This window comes from Solanum pennellii, chromosome 12, assembly GCF_001406875.1.
Source record: "Solanum pennellii chromosome 12, SPENNV200".
NCBI classification, from domain to species: Eukaryota; Viridiplantae; Streptophyta; class Magnoliopsida; order Solanales; family Solanaceae; genus Solanum; species Solanum pennellii.
Genome location: NC_028648.1, coordinates 2,616,987 through 2,641,602, shown reverse-complemented (window position 1 = coordinate 2,641,602; position 24,616 = coordinate 2,616,987). Strand labels below are relative to the sequence as shown.

Genomic DNA, 24,616 nt, shown 5'->3' with positions numbered 1-24,616 from the left:
GACAAGCCGTGATGGCCAACCGTATGCATAGACAAGGTCTTGACGGACGTCCACAACAAATTTGGCATTTTTGACGTCGGAATCCGGATCACCCAAAAAATGGTGTGCTATCGAAAATCTGGATAACAAAAATTGCATGCATTATAACATACGAAAATCTGCGTTTACTTGTTTTGGTGCTCGTTTGAGCTTGAAAACGCACTTGTTTTCTCTGCGGGACGAACTAGATATATTGCCAACGTCTTAACGTACGTCCATGAAAAAATTTGATCATTTCATTTCAGTTATTCATAATCACAAAAATTTCATTGGATATAGCACATGGAAATCGACACAATTTGCGTCTACTAGCTTTTGAGCCCGTTTGATCTTGAAAATGCGTTCGTTTTCTCCGCGGGTTGAACTGGATACATTGTCAACGTCTTAATGGACGTCCATGAAAATTTTCAGCCATTTCATTACGGAAATCTAGATTACAAAAATTATATGGACTATAATACACAAAAATCGATAAAATATGTATCTACTTACTTTGGGCTCGTTTGAACTTGAAAATGCACTTGTTTTCCACGCGGAACGAACTAGATACATTACCAACATTTTAACGAACGTCCGTGAAAAAAATTTGACCATTTCATTTTAGGAATTCTAGATTACAAAAATTCCATGAATTATAGCACATGAAAATCAACAAAATTTATGTTTACCTGCTTTCGGGCTTGTTTGAACGTTAACATGCGTCTGCTTTTCCTGCTGGACGAACTGGATATATTGTCAACGTGTTAACTAATGTTCATGAAAAAATTTTATCTATATGATTTCGGAATTCCAGATCACAAAAATTCATGGACTATAGCTCGTGAAAATTGACAAAATATGCATTTACGTTGGAACTCGTTTGAACTTGAAATTACATATATTTTTCCCGCGAAACGAACTGGATACATTGCAAATGTCTTAACGGATATCCATGAAAAATTTTAACCATTTCATTTCGGGTATTCCAAATCACAAAAATTCCATGGATTATAACACACGAAAATTGACAAAATCTACCTATACCTATTTTGGGTCTCGTTTGAACTTGAAAATGCGCTTGTTTTCCCCGAGAGACGAACTGGATATATTGCTAATGTCTTAATGGATGTCCATTAAAAATTTTGGTCATTACGTTTCAGAAATTCTGAATCAAAAAAATTTCATGGACAATAGCAAACGAAAAATCAGTTAAATTTGCGTTTACGTGCTTTGAGACTCGTTAGAACTTTAAAATGGGACTGTTTTCCCCATGAGATAAACAGGGTAGATCGTTAAAGTCTTCACGGACGTCAATGAAAAATTTAGGCCATTCCGTTTTGGCAATTTCATATCACAAAAATTCAATGGACTATAGCACACAAAAGTCAATAAAATTTGTGTTTACTTCCTTAGGGATCATTTGAACTTGAAAATGCGCCTGTTTTCCCTGCAGGACGAACTGGATACATCGTCAACGTCTTAACGGGTATTCATAAAAAATTTGACCATTTTGTTTCGGAAATTTCGGATCACCAAAAATCTGTAAATTATAGTAAATGAAAATAATAAAATCTATGTTTACCTACTTTGGGGCTCGTTTTTAACTTGAAAATGCGTCTGTTTTCCTTGTGGACAAACTGGATACATTGCCAATGTTTTAACAGACATCCATGAAAAATTTCAGTCATTTAATTTTGAAAATTTTGAATCACAAAATATTTATGGACAATAGCGCATGAAAATTGGCAAAAGTTGTGCTTACATATTTTGGGCTTCTTTGAACTTGAAAATGCGCACGTTTTTCCCTCAGGACGAACTAGATACATTGTTAACGTCTTAATGAACGTCTATGAAAAATTTTGGCCATTTCATTTCAGGAATTTCGAATCACAAAACTCCATAGACTATAGCCCATGAAAATCGGCAAAGTCAGCGTTTACCTGCTTTGGGGCTCCTTTAAACTACAAAATGCATTCGTTTTTTCTGCGAGACGAATTGAATACAATTCCAACGTCATAAAGACGTCCATGAATAATTTTGGTCATTTATTTTCAGGAATTCTAGATTACAAAAATTCTATAGATTATAATGCACAAAAATCGATAAAAATCTGTGTTTACTTGCTTTGGGGCTCGTTTGAACATGAAAATACACTCGTTTTTCATGCGGAACAAACTACATACAATGTTTGTCTTAACGGACATCCATGGAAAAATTTCGGTCATTTCATTTCGGAACTCCGGATAAAAAATATTTCAGTGATTATAGTACATGAAAATTGGAAAAATTGTGTTTACCTTCTTTGGGGCTCGTTTGAAATTGAAACCGTGTTCGTTTTCCCTTCCAGTCAAACTAGATACATTGTCAAAGTCTTAATGGACATCCATGAAAATTTTTGACCATTTCATTCTTGAATTTTGGATCACAAAAATTCTATTGACTATAGCACACGAAAATCAGCAAATTCTGCGTTTACGAGCTTTGGGCTCGTTTAAACAGGAAAATGCGCCCTTTTTCCCTGCGGCGTGAACAAAATACATTGTCAATGTCTTAACAAACATCCATGAAAAATCTTGGCCATTTTTTTTCGAAAATTATGTATCACAAAAATAATATGGATTTATAGCACATAAAAATTGATAAAATCTGTGTTTACCTCTTTTGGGACTCATTTGAACTTGAAATGAGCTTGTTATTCTTGCGGGACGAACTGGATACATTGGCAACGTCTTAATGGACGTCCATGAATTTTTTTGTATATTTTAATTCAGGAAATTCTAGATTAAAAAAATTCAATGTACTCAAAATATGGATTTATCTTCTTTAGAGTTTGTTTGAACTTGAAAATGCATTTGTTTCCCCGCGGGATGAACTGGATACATAGCCAACAACTTAACGGACGACCATGAAAACTTTTCGGCCATTTTGTTTTGAGAATTTCAGATCACAAAAAATTCATAGACTATAGCATAGGAAAATTGATAAAGTTTTCGTTTACCTGCTTGGGGGCTCGTTTAAACTTGAAAATGTGCTCGTTTTTCTCGCATGATGAACTGAATACATTGCCAACGTGTTAAAGGACATCCATTAAAAATTTTAGTCATTTCGTTTTGTGAATTTCGAATCACAAAAATTTCATTGACAATAACAAACGAAAATTGGAAAAAATTATTTTTACCTACTTTGTGACTCGTTTAAACTTGAAAACGCGCATTTTACACTACGGGACAAATTGGATACATTGACAACGTCTTAAAGAACGTCCATGAAAAATCCTGGCCATATCTTTTTTAGGATTCTGAATCACAAAAATTTCATGGACTATAGCAAACGAAAATCATCAAAATCTATGTTGACCTGTTTTAGGGATTGTTTGAAGTTGACAATGCGCTTGTTATCTCCGAGAAACGAACTGGATACATTGCAAACATCTTAACAGACGTCCAAGAAAAATTTCGACCATTTCATTAAAAATTTTGGATAACAAAAATTTCATGGATTATAACACACAAAAATCTGCAAAATCTGCGTTTATCTGTTTTGGGGCTCGTTTGAACTTGAAAATGTGCTCGTTCTTCCCGCATGACGAACTAGATATATTTCCAAAGCCTTAATGAACGTCCATGAAAAATTTCAACCATTTTATTTTGATTATTTCGGATCACAAAAATTCCATGAATTATAGCACATGAAAATCGACAAAACGTGCGTTTACCAGCTTTGGGCCTATTTGAAATTGAAAATGCGTGTGTTTTCCCCGCAGAACGAACAGAAAACATTACCAACGTCTTAACGGGCATGCATGAAAAAATTTGTCCATTTCTTTCGGGAATTCTAAATTACAAAAATTTCATGGACTATAACACACGAAAATCGATAAAATCTTGAAAAAAATTCGGGACTCGTTTGAACTTGAAAATGTGCTTGTTATCCTCGCGGGACAAACTGGATACATTGTCAATGTCTTAACAGATTTCCATGAAAATTTTTAGCCATTTTATTTCAAAAGTTCTTGAATACAAAAATGTGATGGATTATAACACACAAAAATCTGAACAATCTGCATTTACCTTCTTTTGGGCTCATTTGAACTTGAAAATGAGCTCGTTTTCCCACAACATAAGCAAAATACATTACCAATCTCTTTACGAACGTCAATGAAAAATTTTGGTCATTTCATTTCAGAAATTCTGAATCACAAAAATTCAATGGACAATAAGACACGAAAATCGGATTAATCTCCGTTTACCTGCTTTGGAGATTGTTCGAACTCTAAAATGTGTCCATTTTCCCCGAGAGACAAATTGGATACATTGCTAGCGTCTTAACGAACGTTCTGAAATATTTTGATCATTTCATTCGGGAATTTGGATCACAAAAAATTCATGGACTATAGCACATGAAAATTAGGAAAATATGTGTTTACCTCCTTTAGGGCTCGTTGTAACTTGGAAATGCGCCAATTTTCTTCGCGGAATGAACTAGATACATTGCCAACGTCTAAGTATTTCTATGAAAAATTTTGGTCATTTTATTTCAGAAATTTCAAATTATAAAAATTTCATGGACTATAGTAGCACATGAAAATCGACAAAATCTGTGTTTACTTGCTTTGGGGCTCGTTTGAACTTGAAATGTGTCTGTTTTTCACTGGGGGACGAACTAGATACATTTTCAACGTCTTAATAGACCTCCATGAAAAATTTCGGTCACTTTATTTCGGGAATTCTGGATTACAAAAGTTCCATGGACAATAACACACAAAAATTGGTAAAATGTATGTTTACCTACTTTTGAGCTCGTTTCAACATGAAAATGCAGTCATTTTTCTGTGCGGGACGAACTGGGTACATTACCAACGTCTTAACAAACTTTCATGAAATAATTTTGGCCAATTCGTTTTGGAAATTTCGGATCACAAAAATTTCATGGACTATAGCACAAGAAAATAGGCAAAATATGTGTTTACTTGCTTAGGGGCTCGTTTTAACTTTAAAATGCACCTATTTTCCCTGCGGAACGAACATGTCTATATCTAAGGTCATGACGGACGTCCATGAAAAATCCTATCCATTTCGTTTTGAAAATTCTTGATCACAAAAAATTCATGGATTATAGCACATGAAAATTGACAAAATCAACATTTACCTGCTTCGGAGCTCGTTTGAACTTGAAAATGTTTTCGGTATTTCCATGGGACAAATTGGATCCATTTCTAAGGTCTTAACGGACGTCTATGAAAATATTGGCCATTTCGTTTGGGAATTCCCGATCACAAAAAGTCCATGGAATATAGCACACGAAAGTCGATAAAATCCATATTTACATACTTTGGGGCTCGTTTGAACTTGAAAATGCCCTCTTTTTCCTCGCAGGACGAACTGGGTCCATTGATAAGGTCTTATTGGACGTCCATGAAAAATTTTAGTCCTTTTGTTTCGGTAATTTCATATCACAAAAAATCCATGGACTATAACAAATGTAAATCGGTAAAATCCGTGTTTACCACTTTACCTAATTTGGGGCTCGTTTGAACTTGAAAATGTGTCAGTTTTCCCACAGGACGAACTAGTCCATTGCTAAGGTCTTAATGAACGTTCATGTAAAATTTTGGTCATTTGTTTAGGGACTATAACACACGAAAATCGGAAAAATTTGTACTTTTATGTGCTTTGGGGTTTGTTTGAACCTGAAAATGTGTCTGCTTTCTCCGCGGAACGAATTGGATCCATTGCTAAGGTCTTAATGGACGCCCATGAAAAATTTTGATCATTTTATTTTGGGAATTCAAGATCACAAAAATTCATGGAGTGTATAGCACACGTAAATTGACGAAATCTGCGCTTATCTGTTTTAGTGCTCGTTTGAACTTGAAAAATCGCATGTTTTCCCCACGGGATGAATTGAGTCCATTGTTAAGGTATTAACGGACGTCCATGAAAATTTTGGCCATTTTATTTTAAAATTTTCATATCACAAAAAATTCATGGATCATAACACACGAAAAATAGAGTAATTTAGGTAATTCTTAAAAAATGGTCTGTAAATGTGAGAATGGGCGTGAAAAAAAAGTGTGAGTATATATGGTGGTTCCCAACTCATTGTGGAGGTTCGTATAAATTTTTTTGAGAAAACAATTTGGGTGCTCTAGAGCTTCAAATATATGGGCTATGACACAAGAGAAATCAAAGAATTTTGGTATATCCTAAAAAGGGGCCTGTAAATGCAAAAATTGGCGTAAAAAATGTGTAAGTATACATGGTGGTAACCTAACTCATTACGTAAGTCCTCATAAAAATTTTTGAGAAAAAATTAAAGTGCTCCGAGGCGCTAGATCCATTGGCTAATGTATACAAAAAATAAAAAACTTATGTAATTCTTAAAGATTAGCTTGTAAATGTGAAAATATGACTTATCATACGGTGGTAATATACATATATTTCCCAATTCATTTATGGAGGTCCTCATAAAGATTTTTCCAAAATAAAATTGAATGCTCATAGACACCAGATCCATGTACTAATATACACAAAAAATACAAGAAAGCTTCTAAATTCCTAAAAATTGGCTTATAAACGTGAAAATATGCCTAAAACAGTGGGACTGTACATAGTGCTTGCTTCCTTGATTCATTACGCAGGTCCTCATAAAGTTTTTTTTAAAAAAAAATTAAGGTGCTCCGACGTTTCATATCCATGAGCTAATACACAAAAAAAACCAATAAAGTCTCGTAATTCCTAAAAGTTAGCTTGTAAATGTTATAATATGCTTAAAACGGTAAGACTGTATGTAACGTTTCCCCAGCTCATGATGGAGGTCGTCATAAAGTTTTTTCAAAAGAAAAATTGGGTGCTCCGAGACTCCAGATCCATGGGCTAATACACAAGAAAAAACAAGAAAGCCACGTAATTCCTAAAAGTTTTTTTGTAAATTCCAAAATATGCCTGAAATTAATGGTGGGACTATACGCAATATTTCTCAACTCATTATGGAGGTCCTAATAAATATCTTTAAGAAATAAATTGTGAGTGCTTAATGCGCTAGATCCATTGGCTAATAATACACACGAAAAACTAAAAATATCTCATAATTTCTAAAAGTGACTTGTAAATGTGAAAATATATCGAAAAAATAGTGGGACTGTACGTACCGCTTCCCCAACTCACTACAGAGGTTATAATAAAGTTTTTCCTGAAAAAAATTGATTCTCCGAAGCGCCAGATTCATGGTTCAAAAAGGAAAACGTCGATATTTTGAAGTTCAAAACGAAGTCTGAAACACTAATAGGGATCTTTCAATTTTTTGTGTGTTATAGTCTACAAATTTTGGGTGACATGTGCGCCAACGATTTTTGTTTAAAATTTTTTGTGGACATCTGTGACTATCTATTTAATGGTGTGCATTGGTTCACAGGGCAAACATAGGCATTTTCAAGTTCAAACAAGGAATGAAACGAGAAATAAAGTTTTTTCCATTCTTCATGTGTAATGGTTTATGAATTTTAGGTGATATGTGAGCCCAGCGATTTTTTGGCTGAAATGTTTTGTAGATATCATGATGAGCTTTTTAATGGCGTGCATTGGTTCGAAGGGGCAAACGTCGACATTTTCTAGTTCAAACGAGGCCCGATACGGGAAATAATTTTTTTTTTCATTTTCATGTGTTATAATCCATGGAGTTTAGGTGATATGTGCGCCTGGTGCTTTTTTTAACCAAAATCCACAAATGAATAAGAAAATCGTTTGATTCTTGTTAAGTAGTCCCTAAATGCTAAAAATAAGGGGTAGATCATGATGAAGCTATAGGTATTATTCTCCTAGGTCGTTATGAAGGATCATGTAAAAAAAATTCCAAAAATAAGGTCTGCAACTCATATCACCAAAAAATTCATATACTAACACAAAAAAAAATTAGAAAATCGTCTAATTCCTGTTGAGTGCCCTAAATGCTAAGGTAAGGAATATAACAAAATATCATATACACACACTTATAAGTGCACAAATTTTAACCAACTTACCTCCTTTTTAACTCAACATATATAAAATGTTTCTCTATAAGTCTTATGCATTGCGAATCTGAATTAAACACAGAGTAAATCATTTCGCACCAATTTACTATTCTCTCCGTTCATCTTTATTTGTCATGTTGCGCTTTTCGAAAGTCAATTTGACTAATTTTTAAAGTTAAATTAGATTACATTAATTCGATATTTTCTACAAGAAATTTAGATATTCAAAAGTTGTATGAAAAGTACCATAAATTACAACTTTTTCCATATAAATATGATGAAAAAATACATCTTAAAATGTTAGCCAAAGTTTTTATAGTTTGACTTTAAGAATAGAAACCATGACAATTAAACATGGACGGAGGTAGTAGAACATTATCAAATTATCACAACTTTTCTACTCCCTCCTTTTCAAAAAGAATGACCTCCTTTCCTTTTTAGTATGTTTCTAAAAGAATGATCTCTTTCTCTTTTTGGTAACATTTTCATTTCAGCTTTTCACGTGACATGTTTAAGGCCACAAGATCAAAGGGCAATTTTGTACATTTGACCTAACTTTAATTTAGGACCACAAGATTTAAAAGTCTTCTTTATACTCTTAAACTCCGTGCCAGGTCAAACCAGGTCATTCTTTATGAAACGGAGGGAGTATTTCAAATACCAAATGAATAAACATAAAAATAAGTTATAAAGGAATTAATTGCCATGTAAACATACACAAATCATATTAGATACAATTAAAGAAAGTCACAAATTTAACCTCTCTTAACAGGATCAAAGTTGGAGACACCAATAATAGCACCAATAATAGCACCAAGCACAACTCCACCAGACACAATGCTAAGCAAGAAGTTCTTGAGTGATGGTGACAAACTCTCAGCAGCTTGTGCTACATCAGGTACAACCATTGATGCTGTGAGTACACCTGTTGTCAACCCTACCATTGCCTTTTCCTTAATTGAAGTGGCCTTGATGACTACAAACTTTTTTGAAGTTGCAATTTGTTTTGAAGGCTTAATTGGTAATGGCTTGAAAAAAGCTTCAACAATTGGTTGCTTGTTTTGAGTTGTGTAAGTTAGTGGCATTGCCATTGAAACTATTGAAGAAGTGGTCATTTCTTTTGCTTTTTGCTATCAAGAACTATAAAAACAAAAGTTGAAGAAGTGTGGTATTGTTAATATGATGTGATTTTGTTTTGAGAGGATAAAAAGAGGATTTTTAATGAGAGGTGGAAAATTGAAATTTGGAGTTGGCATATTTTTTGTGTTGTTCTATGTGGCTGATTTTTATTGGTTATATTGGATATGGTTATCTTATTAGAAGGTTGTCAAAACTTTATATGTGTCCACATAGGCTGACAAAAGATCCATGGTGTAGTCCAAGTGTTCATTAATATTTTTTATGTTTAAGGTTACTAATTTTTCAAGAGAAGTAACATTAGAATTAGTGATAGTCATAGTTGGTGAAGATGATTGGCAATAATGGTTGGTGGAGGTATAGTCAAAGTCTTATAGAATGGTTGTATAGTTATGAGCAATGGTAAAAGTTATTGGTGACGATAGTTAATAGTTTTTGATTATATAATAAAAGTTGGCCATAAAATTGATTGATAATCTACTGGTCAATTATGGTGATGACCCTCTAAAAATTGGTAATGGTGATTGGGGCAGTTTTAGTGAACGAAATTCTAAGAAAGAGTATTTTGTTAATTAAGTAAGAACTGTAGACATTGAAATTTTGTGGGACTCTACAAGATGCGTTCAATTTGAGTTGGGACTCTACAAATTGAGTTCAACTCAGATAAGGATTCTTGGAGGTTACTCAACCCTAAACCCTAATTTATGCCTATACAAAAGGGTACTAAATTCCCTTAAAAGGCATCTCAAAAAATCCACAAAGAGATCAACATCTCGAATACTCCACAAATTGATGGATTATTCATATAGAGAGGTCAAATCTAAATCATCATAGTCGAGAAATACGCCACTAACGGCCCTTGAATCATGGATAAATCATATTAGAGAGTAGAATCAAAGGAGGAACAGATTTGTACTCACGAAATACACCACTAACGGCCCTTGAATCATGGATAAATCATCTTAGAAAGTAGAACCAAGGGAGGAACAGATTTGTACTCACAATCCTGATGAATAAAATCACGTTTCTTCATATTTTATTTGTATGGTTTATTTATTTTCCATATGTTTAAAATTTGTTGCAAACAAATTGGCACGCCCAGTGGGACCAAATATGCCCTTCATCTCTTCTCTCTTAAATCAAATCTGAAAATCTGAAGCTGCAAAGGTAGAAGAATGAGTACTTCAAGCCTCGTCTTTGAGTTTCACAAGTCTATCCTCCGTCAAGCCTTGAAGCAGGGGGCATTTGTAGACATTGAAATTTTGTGGGACTCTACAAGATGCGTTCAATTCGAGTTGGGACTCTGCAAATTGAGTTCAACTCAAATAAGGATTCTTGGAGGCTACTCAACCCTAAACCCTAATTTATGCCTATATAAAGGGTACTAAATTCCCTTAAAAGGCATCTCGAGAAATCCACAAAGAGATCAACATCTCGAATACTCCACAAATTGATGGATTATTCATATAGAGAGGTCAAATCTAAATCATCATAGTTCGAGAAATACGCCACTAACGGCCCTTGAATCATGGATAAATCATGTTAGAGAATAGAATCAAGGGAGGAACAGATTTGTACTCACAAATACGCCACTAACGGCCCTTGAATCATGGATAAATCATCTTAGAGAGTAGAATCAAGGGAGGAACATATTTGTACTCATGAAATACGCCACTAACGGCCCTTGAATCATGGATAAATCATCTTAGAGAGTAGAATCAAGGGAGGAACAGATTTGTACTCACAATTCTAATGAATAAAATCACATTTCTTCATATTTTATTTGTATGGTTTATTTATTTTCCATATGTTTAAAATTTGTTGCAAACAAGAACATCTTCACAATTTTGTAATTATATAAAAGTAAAAATACTAAAAAAAACAAACACTCGTTTTATGTGTCTTGTTTTTTTTGTGAATTTATTTTTAAAATAAAAATGCATCTTTTTATATTTAGAATGAGTTTCTAATCCTAACTTTTGCTTTAGTCTTAATGGCATTTTTACAGAAAGACGTGTTTGAGATCACAAATTTCAAAGTGTTTGGTATGCTAGGAGAGATACAAGTGGGAGTGACCCTCATTGCAGACAAGATGAGAGAGATAAGGTTGAGATTGTCGAACATGTCTAGAGAAGATGCACATATGCCCCGATAAGAAGGTGTGAGAGGTTGACTATGATAAGTATGAGGAGAAGTAGAGGTAGGTTGAAGAACTCTTGGGAAGAGGTGATCAGGCATGACATGACACATTAGCAACTCACCGAGGAGAGGTTCTAAAATAGGAGGATATGGAGGTCGAGTAATAGAGTAAAAGGTTAGTAGATAGTTGAGCGATGTCTAATCTCCCTTGCCGGTTTTGGTATTATTACACTTCTATCTTATCGTCTGATTTTTATTATTTCATGTTGTTTCATTTGTTTCAATTATCAATCGTTTTTTCTGTTGCTTATGTTTTTCTCTTCAACGTTATTTTCAGCATCTTCTCAATTACTATATTTCTTTTTCATGCTTGAATTTGATATGCTTAATTGAGCTGAAAGTTGATCGGTTCTACCAGCATAAAGTAGAGTAAGGTTGCATATATACCACCCTCTTCAAATTTCACTGGTAGGATTACTCAGGGTATGATATTACTGTTTAAGAGCATCAAATTCAAAAGTATTTTGCATTCTTAAACTTTATGCTAAGTTAAACTTAAATATATAAATCAAAGATCTTTTATGAAGATTTAAATATACACCATAACTTTCATTAAACCACCATTGATCACAATAGGAAAAAAAAAAGTTTACGAATTTCTAGATATATACTAAAGTAAGAAGGAAAGAAAAGACTGCGAAAAACTACAGATTTACATAATGTATTTTGACTTATCCAGCTCGAAAGCATTCATGAGTCGCTAGTCCTCAAAGAGAGAGTCGAGAAGTACCATGCATAGTTGACCCGTCCTTTCTTTCTATCAATCTCACCAAGCAAGATGCAACACAACTAAAAAACGATACGATATTTTCACCTTCATTGTAGTTTGACTTGTTTTCTAGATAAGTAACACGCCCGTATAATTACATTTTAAATGATTTGATAGCGTAAAGATTTTTTACATTAGTGTACATACACTAAAATAAAGGCATTTATATATTTATGAAAAAATCAAAACTAAGATTTAATCACTACCAAGGAGTGTAGTAAGATGGACTAGATTCTCCACAAGTATTATGTTTAAAGTATTATAAGTGGAGAAACATATGATATGGATCACTTCTTTTAACGAGCCATACACATTGCAAATCTAAAACTTAAGAGAGCCTGAAGCGTTATTATAGGCATTAACTATTTCGAATACTAGATGAATAAATCGAAAAATAAGCTAGGGAATTAAATTGGACATGTTAACATAGACAAACAAAACAATACTTGAAAACCAAACAATATATGATATAGATACAATTAATTAAAGAAAAAGGCAAAAAAAAAATTAACCCCTCTTAACAGGATCAAAGTTGGAGACACCAATTATAGCACCAATAATAGCACCAAGCACAACTCCACCAGACACAATGCTAAGTAAGAAGTTCTTAAGTGATGGTGACAAACTCTCAGCAGCTTGTGCTACATCAGGTACAACCATTGATGCTGTGAGTACACCTGTTGTCAACCCTACAATTGCCTTTTCCTTAATTGAAGATGCCTTGATGACTACAAACTTTTTTGAATTTGCAATTTGTTTTGAAGGCCTAATTGGCAATGGCTTGAAAAAACCTTCAACAATTATTGGCTGTTTCTTTTGGCTTTTGCAAGTTAGTGGCATTGCCATTGAAACTATTGTTGAAGTAGTCATTTCTTTTGCCTTTTTTGCTCTCAAGAATTACAAAAACAAAAGTTGAAGAAGTGTGGTATTGTTAATATGATGTGATTTTGTATTGAGAGGATAAAAGGAGGGGTTTTAGTGAGAGGTGGAAAATTAAAGCATATTTTGCTTTGTCCTATGTGGGTGGTTCTTATTGGCTATTGGCTATGTGGTGGATAAGGTTATCTTAATGTAAGGTTGACATAATTTTGATGTTGAGAAAACACACACCTATGGTACATCAAAATTTTGGGACTCCAAAACTTCCTAGTTGAAGCATATGAGAATGAGGAGATATGGAATATTTATTTTTGTAATTATATTATGCATTTCTTAGTATTAAAATGATTTCAAAGTTTAAACTTTTGTATTATAATTTATCTTTATTTAAAATTAAAATAAATAAATATACATTTTAAACATAATTAATATTATAATCACTAAATATTAGAAAAAAATTAATTTTCATGTAGTGTAATGATATTGATGGAGGTGGTAGATAGTGATGATTGTATAATAATGATTAGTCGGTGATTGACATAGGTGGATTGGGTGCAGCAGTAAGTGGTCATGGTTGGTGGAGATTAAGCGGTCGTAATTGGTGGAGGTGGTTGGTAGTAATGATTGATAGTGGTATAGGTAAATTCTAAGGTAATAATTATCAGATGATGACTATACTAAAGAGTAATTGGTAGTAATGACCGATGATTCTGTCATTTGGTTGTGTGGCGGAAGCTAACAATGGTGGTTGTCAATAGAATTGATTGATCATGTAAGGGTTGATATAGGCATTTGTCCTGTAAATGTTGATAATTATGATATGAAATTAATTTGATCTCTATTCATAAATAACATTTTTTGACTTGAGCTTGAAAGTATCGCATTCAGATAATTTTATCTGAAATTTGACTTGACAATCTCGAAAATTTAACTTTGACATAGTGTTTCACTCATGGTACCTTTATTTTACTTCATTCATTATACGGTCAAAAGAAAAATTAAAACTAGGTACAACTTATTCCTTTTCACTCATGCATTATATTATTTTTGTCTTATAATAGACATGTATAATGAATACATTAAATTCTTTAGCAAAAGAGGTATCATATGAACCCCTTGTTTCAATGTAGCTCCGCCACTCGTCGTATATGCGTACTCCCAAATTAAAATGTAAATATGCATATATTTCTAGTAAAATTACGAATTACCGCCAAGTAGTGAGAATCGCATATCTCTAGTAAAATTGACATACATATGTTAGGTTTGAGTTGTATAAATGAAAAAAATCATGACATGAACCGCTTTTTTTGGTAAATCCTAAATATTCCATGTATGAATTAACAGTATAGTAAACTCTTTCGTGCTATCTTAATAGAGCCTATTAAGAGCACTATGACGAGCCTTTACTATTTTGAATACCAAAAAATAAGCTAAATTGAATTAAACATACACAAAATCATACTTGAAAACCAAACAATTATCATTTATATAGAAAGAAAAAAAAAACACAAAATTAACCCCTCTTAACAGGATCAAAATTGGAGACACCAATAATAGCACCAATAATAGCACCAAGCACAACTCCACCAGACACAATGCTAAGCAAGAAGTTCTTGAGTGATGGTGACAAACCCTCAGCAGCTTGTGCTACATCAGGTACAACCATTGATGCTGTGAGTACACCTGTTGTCAACCCTACAATTGCCTTTTCCTTAATTGAAGTGGCCTTGATGACTACAAACTTTTTTGAAGTTGTAATTTGTTTTGAAGGCTTAATTGGCAATGGCTTGAAAAGAGCTTCAACAATTGATTGTTTGTTTTGAGTTGTGTAAGTTAGTGGCATTGCCATTGAAACTATTGAAGAAGTAGAAGCCATTATTATTATTATTATTTTGCCTTAATTCTTCTTCTTTTGAGTTGTTCTATGTCTCTATATTCTTGTGTTGTTTGTTTGAGAGATATGTATGTTGTGCTTTTGAGAGCCATTAAAGATATGAGAGGTGGAAAATAGGGCAATTGGTTTTGCACATCTCTTCTTTATGTCCTACGTGGGGATTCTTCACTTGTCTATGGTGGATAACCTTATCTCATTGCAATCCCTATCATAAATTTAACCTTGTATACTAGCTGTAGCAACAGAGGCGGAGTCAGAATTTAAAATTTATGAGTTTAAAATTCTAGTCCATTTGTTACCTTCTCGTAAGAGCTACTTTTTTTGCTCCCTTGATGACTGACCACAATCATGGGGTTGAAGGTGAAAAGTGTTTACCATCTAACCAAAGCGCTCTTTAATTCTAGTCATTCTAAGTTATTTATACATATTGAATGAATTTCTTATGTCAAATACAAGATTTCAAACAAAGTTGCTAGGTTTGATTAAACAGTGTATCGAAACTAGTTAGTTATATCCATGTTCATAAGTGTAGTGAAAGTTGTACACTATCAGAGCACCCAAAAGATAAATACAAGTAATTAAACCTTCAAAAATGTGAAGTCTTTAATCTTGTATATTGGTCCTTCGATTATTGATAAACTATATTTTGGTTCAATTGAAGTGTATAAGTGTAATCCATCTACCCCATGAATCTTCATATTGGACCAAAGATCATATAGCTTCAACAATAATCTAAATACGAAAAAGGGTCCAAAAAAAATATCCCTAATGTATTAAAAATGACACCACAAAGTTGCCCTTCTTCCAATTATTAGGCACAAATTGTCCTTAACGTTAGTTAAATCTCGACATATATCATCTTATAATTTCATTAAAAAGATGAACAGTTTAAGTGAACGTCATGAAACTCATACTTTTTTCAAGAAGGGTATGGATTAAAGATGTGAAAGATATATTGGTTGAAGCTTTTTTCAAGAAGTTTTCATTTCTTCAAAAACTTCACGAACACTATCAATATCTACTGAGGAATCGTAATGAATTGAAAAGTGGCTTTTTTCACTTTAGAAGCCACCGTCATCGTCATAAACAATGAAGAACACTTCTAAACGTCCACACAAAAAAAAAAACTAAAAATGGATAAACATATTAAATAGGAAGGGTGAATGCTAGTAGTGGAGTTGACTGACTATCTAAACTTTCACGATTCCTCACTTGTAACCTCTTACCCATTCCCCGACTTCCAATTATTTTATTTCATTTTTTTAAAAAGAAAAGTGAAATAAGAAGGGAGTATACTACCTCAAGATGGGACAGAAAGAATTATTATAATATATTGACCTAAAAATACACAACCTACCAAAAGATAAGCTTCACAAAGTCAATTAAAATCAAATTATCCATCAAACTTCCTATTAAAAATGACAAAATAGGAGCTATAAAATCGACTTTGCTTGAAAAGTGACAGCAAATTTTAGATGTCAATATATTTGTATTCTTCATTTGATTTCATATTTCATCACAGTTTATTTATTTAAAAATAACCCGCCCACAGAAATATTCCTTCTTTAAAGTCCTTTGATTCCACGGCTTCATAATTAATAGTAATTCACAATTTTTTTCCTCTACAAAAGTTAAAACATCAAACAAATAAAATCAAATTTCTTCTTTATAAGAATTTAAGTTATATACATTAACAGTGTGTTAAAATATTTACACAATCATATCACTTATACTTGTATAGATAAATCCTTTATGCACATTAACTAACAGGTAATAGTAAGGATGGTATGTAACCTATTCGTATCCCCTAGACTCTGATTGAAATCTCATAAACACACTTTAACTAAACTAAGGTCCTATTACCGCCTGAACTTATTCATTTTTGTAACTTTATACACCTTTTGTCTTGTATGGTTGTCTCCACGCAATTGAGGCATGTGAAAAATATTTGGATGTCACATAAGCCAAAAAGGTGCAGAAAAAAACAAAAAAAAAATGGGTTCGGGAGATAATAGAACCTTAGTTTAGTCAAGGTGTGTTTCCGGGATTTCGGTCACAATCTATGGAGATACATTTACCTTTTACCTTAATATTATCCATGTAAATAACACTCCCTCCATGCAAATACAAGTATCTATGACTTGTTTTAGACGACAAGTACTAAAAATACACGAGGGGTAACAGCATTTAACTTCCTATACTATAAGATCACTTGAAAAAATAACTAAAACTACCCATAAGAAGTAGAGAACTACTAAGCTGATAAATTAGACAGGTTAAAATGCACATATAGTACTTTTTTTTCTACCTCTTGTGTAATATAAGTTAAATTTGTAGTAATATTATACTACTTTACTTGGTTATATATACCACTAAGTGGTGAATCAAATCTATCTCCTCATAATATTTGCTTCTCAAACAAAAAGTTTCAACTAATCAACTATGCCAGAAGCTCCTATGCCTTATATTCCTTCATATTCACCTCCAAAACAGTTGAACTTACCGAGTCTGTATTGCGCTCTTATCATTGTAGGAACAGCAGTTTTCCTGCTTGGCCTCTACAATTTCATCATAACTCGATGGTGCAATGAAAATAACCACACGAATCAGTCTCTTGAACAAAACACTGTCCAGGTTCCTAATAACCTTAACGCGAACATAGTGTCCAGTTTCAGGTACACGAAAGGAGAAGTTGGAGGAAATCAACAGGAGAAGAATGGTGATTATGAGTGTGCTGTGTGTTTATCAGTTTTTGAAGAAGGGGAGGAAGTGAAGCAACTTCCAATATGTAGACATTATTTTCATGCTTCTTGCATTGATATGTGGCTTTGTTCTCATTTGGATTGCCCTTTGTGTCGTTCTCCGGTGGAGCCACTAGTGCTACACCGGAATAGTTTCACAAGGCAAGAGGAAAGTTCTCGAGATGGGTTGATAGTTCAAGACAGTTCAGTTTAGTTCATTTTCTTTCATTTCGTTTTGAATTTTTTTTCAGAGGTATTGTCTTTCATTTCATTTTTGTGTTATGATAGTTTTTGTTTCTAGGAAATATTGGTTTTGCATGAAGATGTTCCTTGATGAGGAGATCCCGGTGAGTGTGGTAATAGAGGAAGATGATAGTTGCAATCTTGATCTATCCTTAATCAGAGATTTCTCTATGAAAAATATGAATCGAAATTTCCATGAATCATTCATGCATTCTAAGGCAATAGTTACTGAATCCTATTTTCAGAAAGTTGAATTTAAGTCCAGTGTTGTGAAAGACAATATTAGCGAGAGGCGAGGCGACCCTTCCTCACTTATTAGCTTAGTGGCGAGGCAATCTTCAAAGGCAACAAAGGCAAAGGCGAAAAAGGTTTCGCCTTGCGTCACCTTTTTTGTATTTGTTAAAAAAAAAACAATTTAGGAATTAAAAGTTAAAAGGTAATATTAGAATTTTTTTTCAAATTTGAACAGTTGGACTATTAGGCAATGACTTCGGCTTCAACCAATCGACTCAACTAGACTTCTCTGGCAAAATCAAAGTCCAACCAATACGTATTTCTTCTTCTTGACTTCTTCATCTGTTTCTTTTTCTTTCTTCTGCAGACTTGAGAGTAACTTCAACCTCTCTTTTTTCCTCACTTCTTTGACTTCTATTTTGTTTTTTTCACATTCAAGTTCTTAACTTTTATTTTGTTTTTTCCTCATTCAAGTTCTTTATTTTTAGAATGTACTATCTACTTCCAGTTTTTTAATTGAATTTGCTAATATTTAATTCAGATTTTGATTTTTATATATGTAATTTAATTTATTAATTTTTTTTAATTAATTGACACCGTACTTCAAAAAAGTGAGTACCTTGCCACTCACCCCGAACCCATGTTGCCTTTTGTCATCCAAAACAGTGCACCCATCGTGACTTGATAGTCAATGAAGTGAGTTAAAAATAATGAGGTTTCAAGTTCAAATTCCCAAAGACAAAAACATAAAGCAATTCGTTTCAATCTATCCAATCATAGGTAGATAGAGTTATATTAATACCAAGTGGGAGATATCACTTAGCTGATGGAATTAGTCTCTCTTTTTTTTTTTTTGGATGAGTGGAATTAGTCAAGATGTGCATGACCCAGCCCAAACATCAGGTTATAGAAAAAGATGATAGTTACAGGAAATGCATGCTTGTATTCTATGATGTGAAAAAATGATTACCTGTAACAAGTTGTGGCAGGTTTGATTTTTTGAATATAATACAAGTATGTTACCTTCTCAAAAAAAAAAAGGAACAAATAGAAAGCACAGGGCATGCTATGTTTTGCAAATTGCAATGATAGACACAATGTCTGATCATGAACTCCAGAATTTTCACAAATATTACAAGAACATATAAAGTTTCCAATTCATTCTACAAACAAATTTACATTTTCCTCAAATTGTCTAACCTTGCTTGCAGATCACTGTCTATCCCACCATCATCATTGTCAGTTGCCTCAGCTTGTGCAACCTTGCCTTTCGCTGCTGGAGCAGCCACCGCGGAAGAAGGAGCATTGACAAGCTGCCATTAATTCAAGGACCATAAGTAATTAGAGCATTGCAAACATATCATATACATACAAATAGGCCGTAACGAAGGAGTGGTAAAATACCTCATTGTTGATATTAATTCCAATCTCATCAAGGACCTGGCTCACCAACTCTTCAGTTTCTTCTTCTTCCTCATCCCCTTCCAAAGCATCATCAATGGCATCTCCCATCACCTCACTCACCATTTCCATCTTTTCATTTTGCATCTCAAATTCTTGCATTATTCTCTGCAATGCCGGCAAATTCATCTGCCTGTTCATCTGTCCCATTGCCTTTGTAACGCCTTTCATTGCTTCACCCATTGCTTGTGTTGATTTCAAAGTCTGATACCAATGATAATATTTGGGTATTTGGAAAGAAAAGAAAAGAGTTAGGAAACAATTGATTTTTCAAGACAACCAAATGTATGCAATTTAAAAAAATCAACAATGTTAGGAACTCTTAATCAATCATTCACACAGCATAAATATTTTTGTCAACCAGTTTGCATATGCCTAAACAGTTGGAATGTGAAGGGAATGAATCATTATCAGGATATGTTAGTAGTTCCCTTGCAGCACCAAAAACAGAAGTAGATCCAGGACTTAACCCTTATGTGTTCAATCCTTTAAGATTCTTAGGATTGAACACATTGTATTTTTACAATTATGAGTTCATACCTACTACTTATTGCAATTTTAAACTACTTTTGCACAAAAACTTCTGCTGTACGTCGAAAATAATGAGTTCAGATGAACCCAGTGCCGCTATTTGTCTCCGCAACTGATGGAGAAGCTTCCTAATTTTCCATTAACTGGTGATGGGAACTTACTGTTGAGATTGCAGAGTTTATTCCAGAGGAGGGAAGGAATAAATCAAGGATACTGCTTTGAAAATATTAAGCTTTGTAAACAACAGTCAGATGTACAACAGCAGTTTTATCCTCAATAATGATAACACTTCTCAAAAGCAAAACAGTAGCAATAGCAACAACAGCAAGAAAAAACAATGATAATGATGTCCATAACTACCTGAATTCTGAGGGAGACACCTTGAAGTTGGGACTTAAGCTTGTAAAATTTTTCAATCTGATGCCTTGTTCTAATAAGATCTTTCGCCATCACCTTCACAGCTCCCTAGAATCAAAAGAACTTCAAATCACAAACGGGCTTAAGAACTGTTGTTAATACTATATATTTCCTTGCACTATCTACAGAATAATACATTACTGAATTCAAGAAACAAAAGTGACGAAGTAGACAGTGCCTTTTTCCAAGACTCAATGAAGTTGCACTAACTGCATAATAGATTTTCTGTTCAACTAATTGAACCAAAGTAAAGCTTAACTAGAAAACATAAAAGCTGGTGCTTTTTGGGTTCAACTCTGTGCAATGTTTGATTAACATTAACTACAGTACAGGCCTTCTTCACCACTTTGTCACGAACAGCTAATTTTTAGTAGTAATTCAAGCAACTAAAATACTAATAACAGAAGTGCATGATAGGCTCCACCATCATAGAATAACCTACCTCTAAGAAAATCACAGCATGTGTACCGTTGATTTGAAAAAGTAGAGAGGCAAATAAAAAAGATGAAGAAGAAGTACTCTTTATGAAGTGGGGTTTATATCCAGATAGAAGACATACCATCTGTCCTTGCTTTGCACTTTTCTTTATCTCTGCAATTAGTTTCTTCTCTTGTGTTTGTAAGCCCTGTCTCTCCCTTTCTATTTCTCGGATAGATTTATCAAGCATACGCTTGTTTTCACGCAGGAGTTCTGCAAATGAAAATAGAACATTAGAAACCAATGCAAGGAAATCCTTCAGAAAAGACTAACAATGATCACATCCCATTAAATTCCAAGGGAACAACATAGAACAGTCGTGCATTGTATATAAGAAACAATAAATGGGGAAATTAGGAAGTAAAATTCATACAACTGAGAATTAGCAAGAAAAGCTGTAACAGCTCGATTTACCAAGCAAAAACTGTATTCTAGAGATTTCAAAACTAGTTCTCTATAAAAGAGAAGTGTCATATGAATTTAACAAATATATAAAAAAAAAAAATAAGCTGTAACATTACATGCAGAGACTATCAAAAATTTAGGAAAGGTGCATAGATAAATTTAATTTCCACAAAGAGAATTAAAAGTTCTCAAATCGCTCCTAAACAGATTGAGTTAATGGTAGTTTTTCCAATAACAATGACCTTCCCACTCGCAGTGTACTAAAATTTTGAGAAGTAATGGATAGAGATAAGGCCTAAGAGATACAAATACCCTGGTAATGTTTCAGCATCAAAAGCAATTGGAAATCAAATTCTTCCTTAACCCCAAGTCCCAATAAAATGAGATTTTGTTTAGACTTGCAGAAAACAAGTGAGGCATAATAACAATAGGTTCAGACAAGGATGGGCAAAAGAAGGTATTTGTAATTTGTAAAGATAATATTTGAGATCTAAAATCACTCAAGGTAAGAAAAATGTGGAGCTTGCTCTGATAGGTAAGCAGGTAAACCAGACACAAAAATAACGCCGAACTAGGCATTAAGGCAATTTCATTAGTAGGAGGTGACTTCCAAGAGCATGAGCGCGCACACACACACAGACAGAACATGCAATAGAAAAGCACCTGCACTTATCTGTATCAAGTTGGTATTCATTTTCTTTTTCTTTTCTTTTTTTGGGTGTCAACATAGTCTACCATGTGCAGTTGAACAAGACCAAGACCAACACAAAATTTCCATTTTAAGTGTTTGAGGTTTAGCAGTAATAAGTATAAACCAGAGCTTTCAAGCTTTGAGCCTTCTTGGCCTTTCGGCTAAGATCAAGTGTAGTATATGTCGTTGTCAGTTTAGTATGAGATATATGGGACAACACGCATGATGTCCACTCAATCTTTTACAGAAAGAAACTTTCAACATTAAATTTGAGTAAGTAAATGCTCACAATCAGCAAAATAAAAGAACTCCGACCATTATAAAATCTAGACAATGGAATACGCATAACCAGGAATCATTTAGAGCACAACAATTCCTTCCTCAAATACCATCTGAAAATGCCAAACTTAAAAAGACGGGACATTAAGGTGACCAGACGGCCAGACCAAACCTCTTGCCATCACTCTAGCAAAATTTAAACTTAATACATTCTAAATAAGAAATTTCATCACCCAAAATGCATCATTTGTTTTCATCTAAACTCACTAAACAAAAGCATCAAACCGGATAACTAATACTCACATCAGATAAGAGATTTTACAAAATTATGAGCCAACGGCGTAAAGTCAAAAAACTCATTGATTTTACTATACTTCCCAACAATTCGAGGTGATCATGTGCCAATTCACATACATCAGGAAACAGGAAATTTTCAAAAGGCAATAACTTCATTGAATAAATTAAAACAGGACACTGAAGCAACCACAGCCAAACTTATACCATCACTAGCAAAATTTAAACTTTAAACATTCTAAAAAAGAAAGAAAAATTCATTATCCTAAGTCCACTTATGCATCATTTTCTTTCCCTAAGCTCACTAATCAAAAAGCATCCAAACCGGCTATACCTAGTTTCTCATAAAATATAAGATTCTGCAATTAAGATCCACCAGTTCAAAGTCACACTTATCAATTTTACCAGCATCCAAACAATTCCAGGTGATCACGTCTCAATTCACAAAGGTTGCTACAGCCAAACTTTTGCCATCACTCCACCAAAATTAAACATTTAAACACTCTAAAATTTTATTTAAAAAATCATTATCCTAAGTCCACTTATGCATCATTTCCTTTCCCCTAAACTCAATAAACAAAAGCATCACAACCTTATATACCTAATTAATCATCAAATAAGAGAATTACAAAGTCAAAACTCATCAATTTCACCATACTTTCCAACAATTCGATGTGATCACATCTCAAATTCACATAGATCGCGAAAACATGAATTTTCAAACCGCAATAAATTCATCAAAATAACAGTAAACAAAACATCAATTCGATCAATATCAAACAGAAATTTCCTGATAAAAAACCGAACCTGCCGGAGTTTTTCTCTTGCCGAATAGAAAATTCATCGTAATTAATCGATCGGCGATTGAATTTTCCTCCTCCTACTGAAAAATTGGATTTATTGACGGAAGAAAAAGGGGAAAGTGTGGGGGTTTTGGGTTAACGAATAGTCTTTTATGTACTACGCGGCAATAATGGTTACCGAATCCATTCTACAACACGGCGAAGTTAGTGCGCGAATCCCAAAAAGAAGTTTCCGGTCAGAGATGGGCTTTGGCTAATGGGCCGTGTTATTGGACTCTAACTTTGCTATGAACGGGCTTAGGCCCATTATGAACTTCACAACATCCCTTTTTGGATGTATCATTGCATTTTTTATAGAGTAACTTTCACATATAGCAAACATAAAAGTCATACTTATATGTTATAGTTATACTTTGTATAATTATGCTTTATAGCAAATATAAACATGTATATTTCGCTATACATATACAAAAAAACAGTTGTACAATTCGTTATACATGTATAAAGAAATCAGTTGTATAATTCGCTATATATATACAAAAGAAAACAGTTGTATACAAAAGATCAATTGTATAATTTGTGTATGTATAAAACAAGAAAGAGAGAAATATAAAAGAAAATTGGGCAGGAAAATATTTGTATTGTATAATTATAAGTGTATATATAAGACGAAGATATATGTATTTACATGTGTATATACAATTTTTTCTCGCTTTATATGAACAGAAACACAATTTATACATTTCGTTTATGTTGAAATAAGTGAGAGATGCGAGGGTGGCGAGCGAGATCTGAGAGAGGGGAGAGAGAGGACCGAAAATATATGTATATATACAATTTTCTCTCACTTTATACCTACAAACACATTTTATACGTTTGTGTTTGTATAAAAGCAAGAGAAACGAACAAGCGAGAGTGTCGAGCAAGAATTTGAGGGAGAGCGACTACTGGCAAACAATTTGCTACAAGGCACAATTAAATCAAAGTATGATTTTAGCATTTTTTGATTTATTTGTTTGCCCCCTATAGCGTATTTTATATATATATATATATATATATATAAATATTTATATTTTTTGTTTTATTTTTTAATTTTCGCAAGGTTTATTAAACTAATCAACTTAAATAATTTGGAA

At 33.4% G+C, this 24,616-nt stretch overlaps 5 protein-coding genes across 5 annotated transcripts; 1 reads left to right on the top strand and 4 right to left on the bottom strand.

Moving 5' to 3' along the window:
* Positions 1-8,691: 8,691 nt before the first annotated feature.
* LOC107007722 lies at positions 8,692-9,227 on the bottom strand. The gene has a single exon (XM_015206452.2). The coding sequence runs from the start codon at positions 9,139-9,141 to the stop codon at positions 8,782-8,784; it is 360 nt and encodes a 119-aa protein (XP_015061938.1). The 5' UTR covers positions 9,142-9,227; the 3' UTR covers positions 8,692-8,781.
* Positions 9,228-12,516: 3,289 nt separating this feature from the next.
* LOC107007607 lies at positions 12,517-13,077 on the bottom strand. The gene has a single exon (XM_015206295.2). The coding sequence runs from the start codon at positions 12,999-13,001 to the stop codon at positions 12,639-12,641; it is 363 nt and encodes a 120-aa protein (XP_015061781.1). The 5' UTR covers positions 13,002-13,077; the 3' UTR covers positions 12,517-12,638.
* Positions 13,078-14,426: 1,349 nt separating this feature from the next.
* LOC107005318 lies at positions 14,427-14,994 on the bottom strand. Its single transcript, XM_015203878.2, has one exon. It carries the CDS (start codon positions 14,884-14,886, stop codon positions 14,524-14,526), a length of 363 nt encoding a protein of 120 aa, XP_015059364.1. The 5' UTR covers positions 14,887-14,994; the 3' UTR covers positions 14,427-14,523.
* A 2,321-nt stretch (positions 14,995-17,315) lies between these two features.
* Positions 17,316-19,162, top strand: LOC107005920 (RING-H2 finger protein ATL52-like). The gene has a single exon (XM_027913754.1). It carries the CDS (start codon positions 17,347-17,349, stop codon positions 17,857-17,859), a length of 513 nt encoding a protein of 170 aa, XP_027769555.1. The 5' UTR covers positions 17,316-17,346; the 3' UTR covers positions 17,860-19,162.
* Positions 19,129-23,679, bottom strand: LOC107005253 (vacuolar protein sorting-associated protein 2 homolog 1). Its single transcript, XM_015203793.2, has 5 exons — positions 23,485-23,679; positions 21,091-21,221; positions 20,475-20,579; positions 19,527-19,787; positions 19,129-19,435 (listed from the first exon to the last, which is right to left on the bottom strand). Exons 1-5 carry the CDS (start codon positions 23,519-23,521, stop codon positions 19,298-19,300), a joined length of 672 nt encoding a protein of 223 aa, XP_015059279.1. The 5' UTR covers positions 23,522-23,679; the 3' UTR covers positions 19,129-19,297.
* Positions 23,680-24,616: the final 937 nt, after the last annotated feature.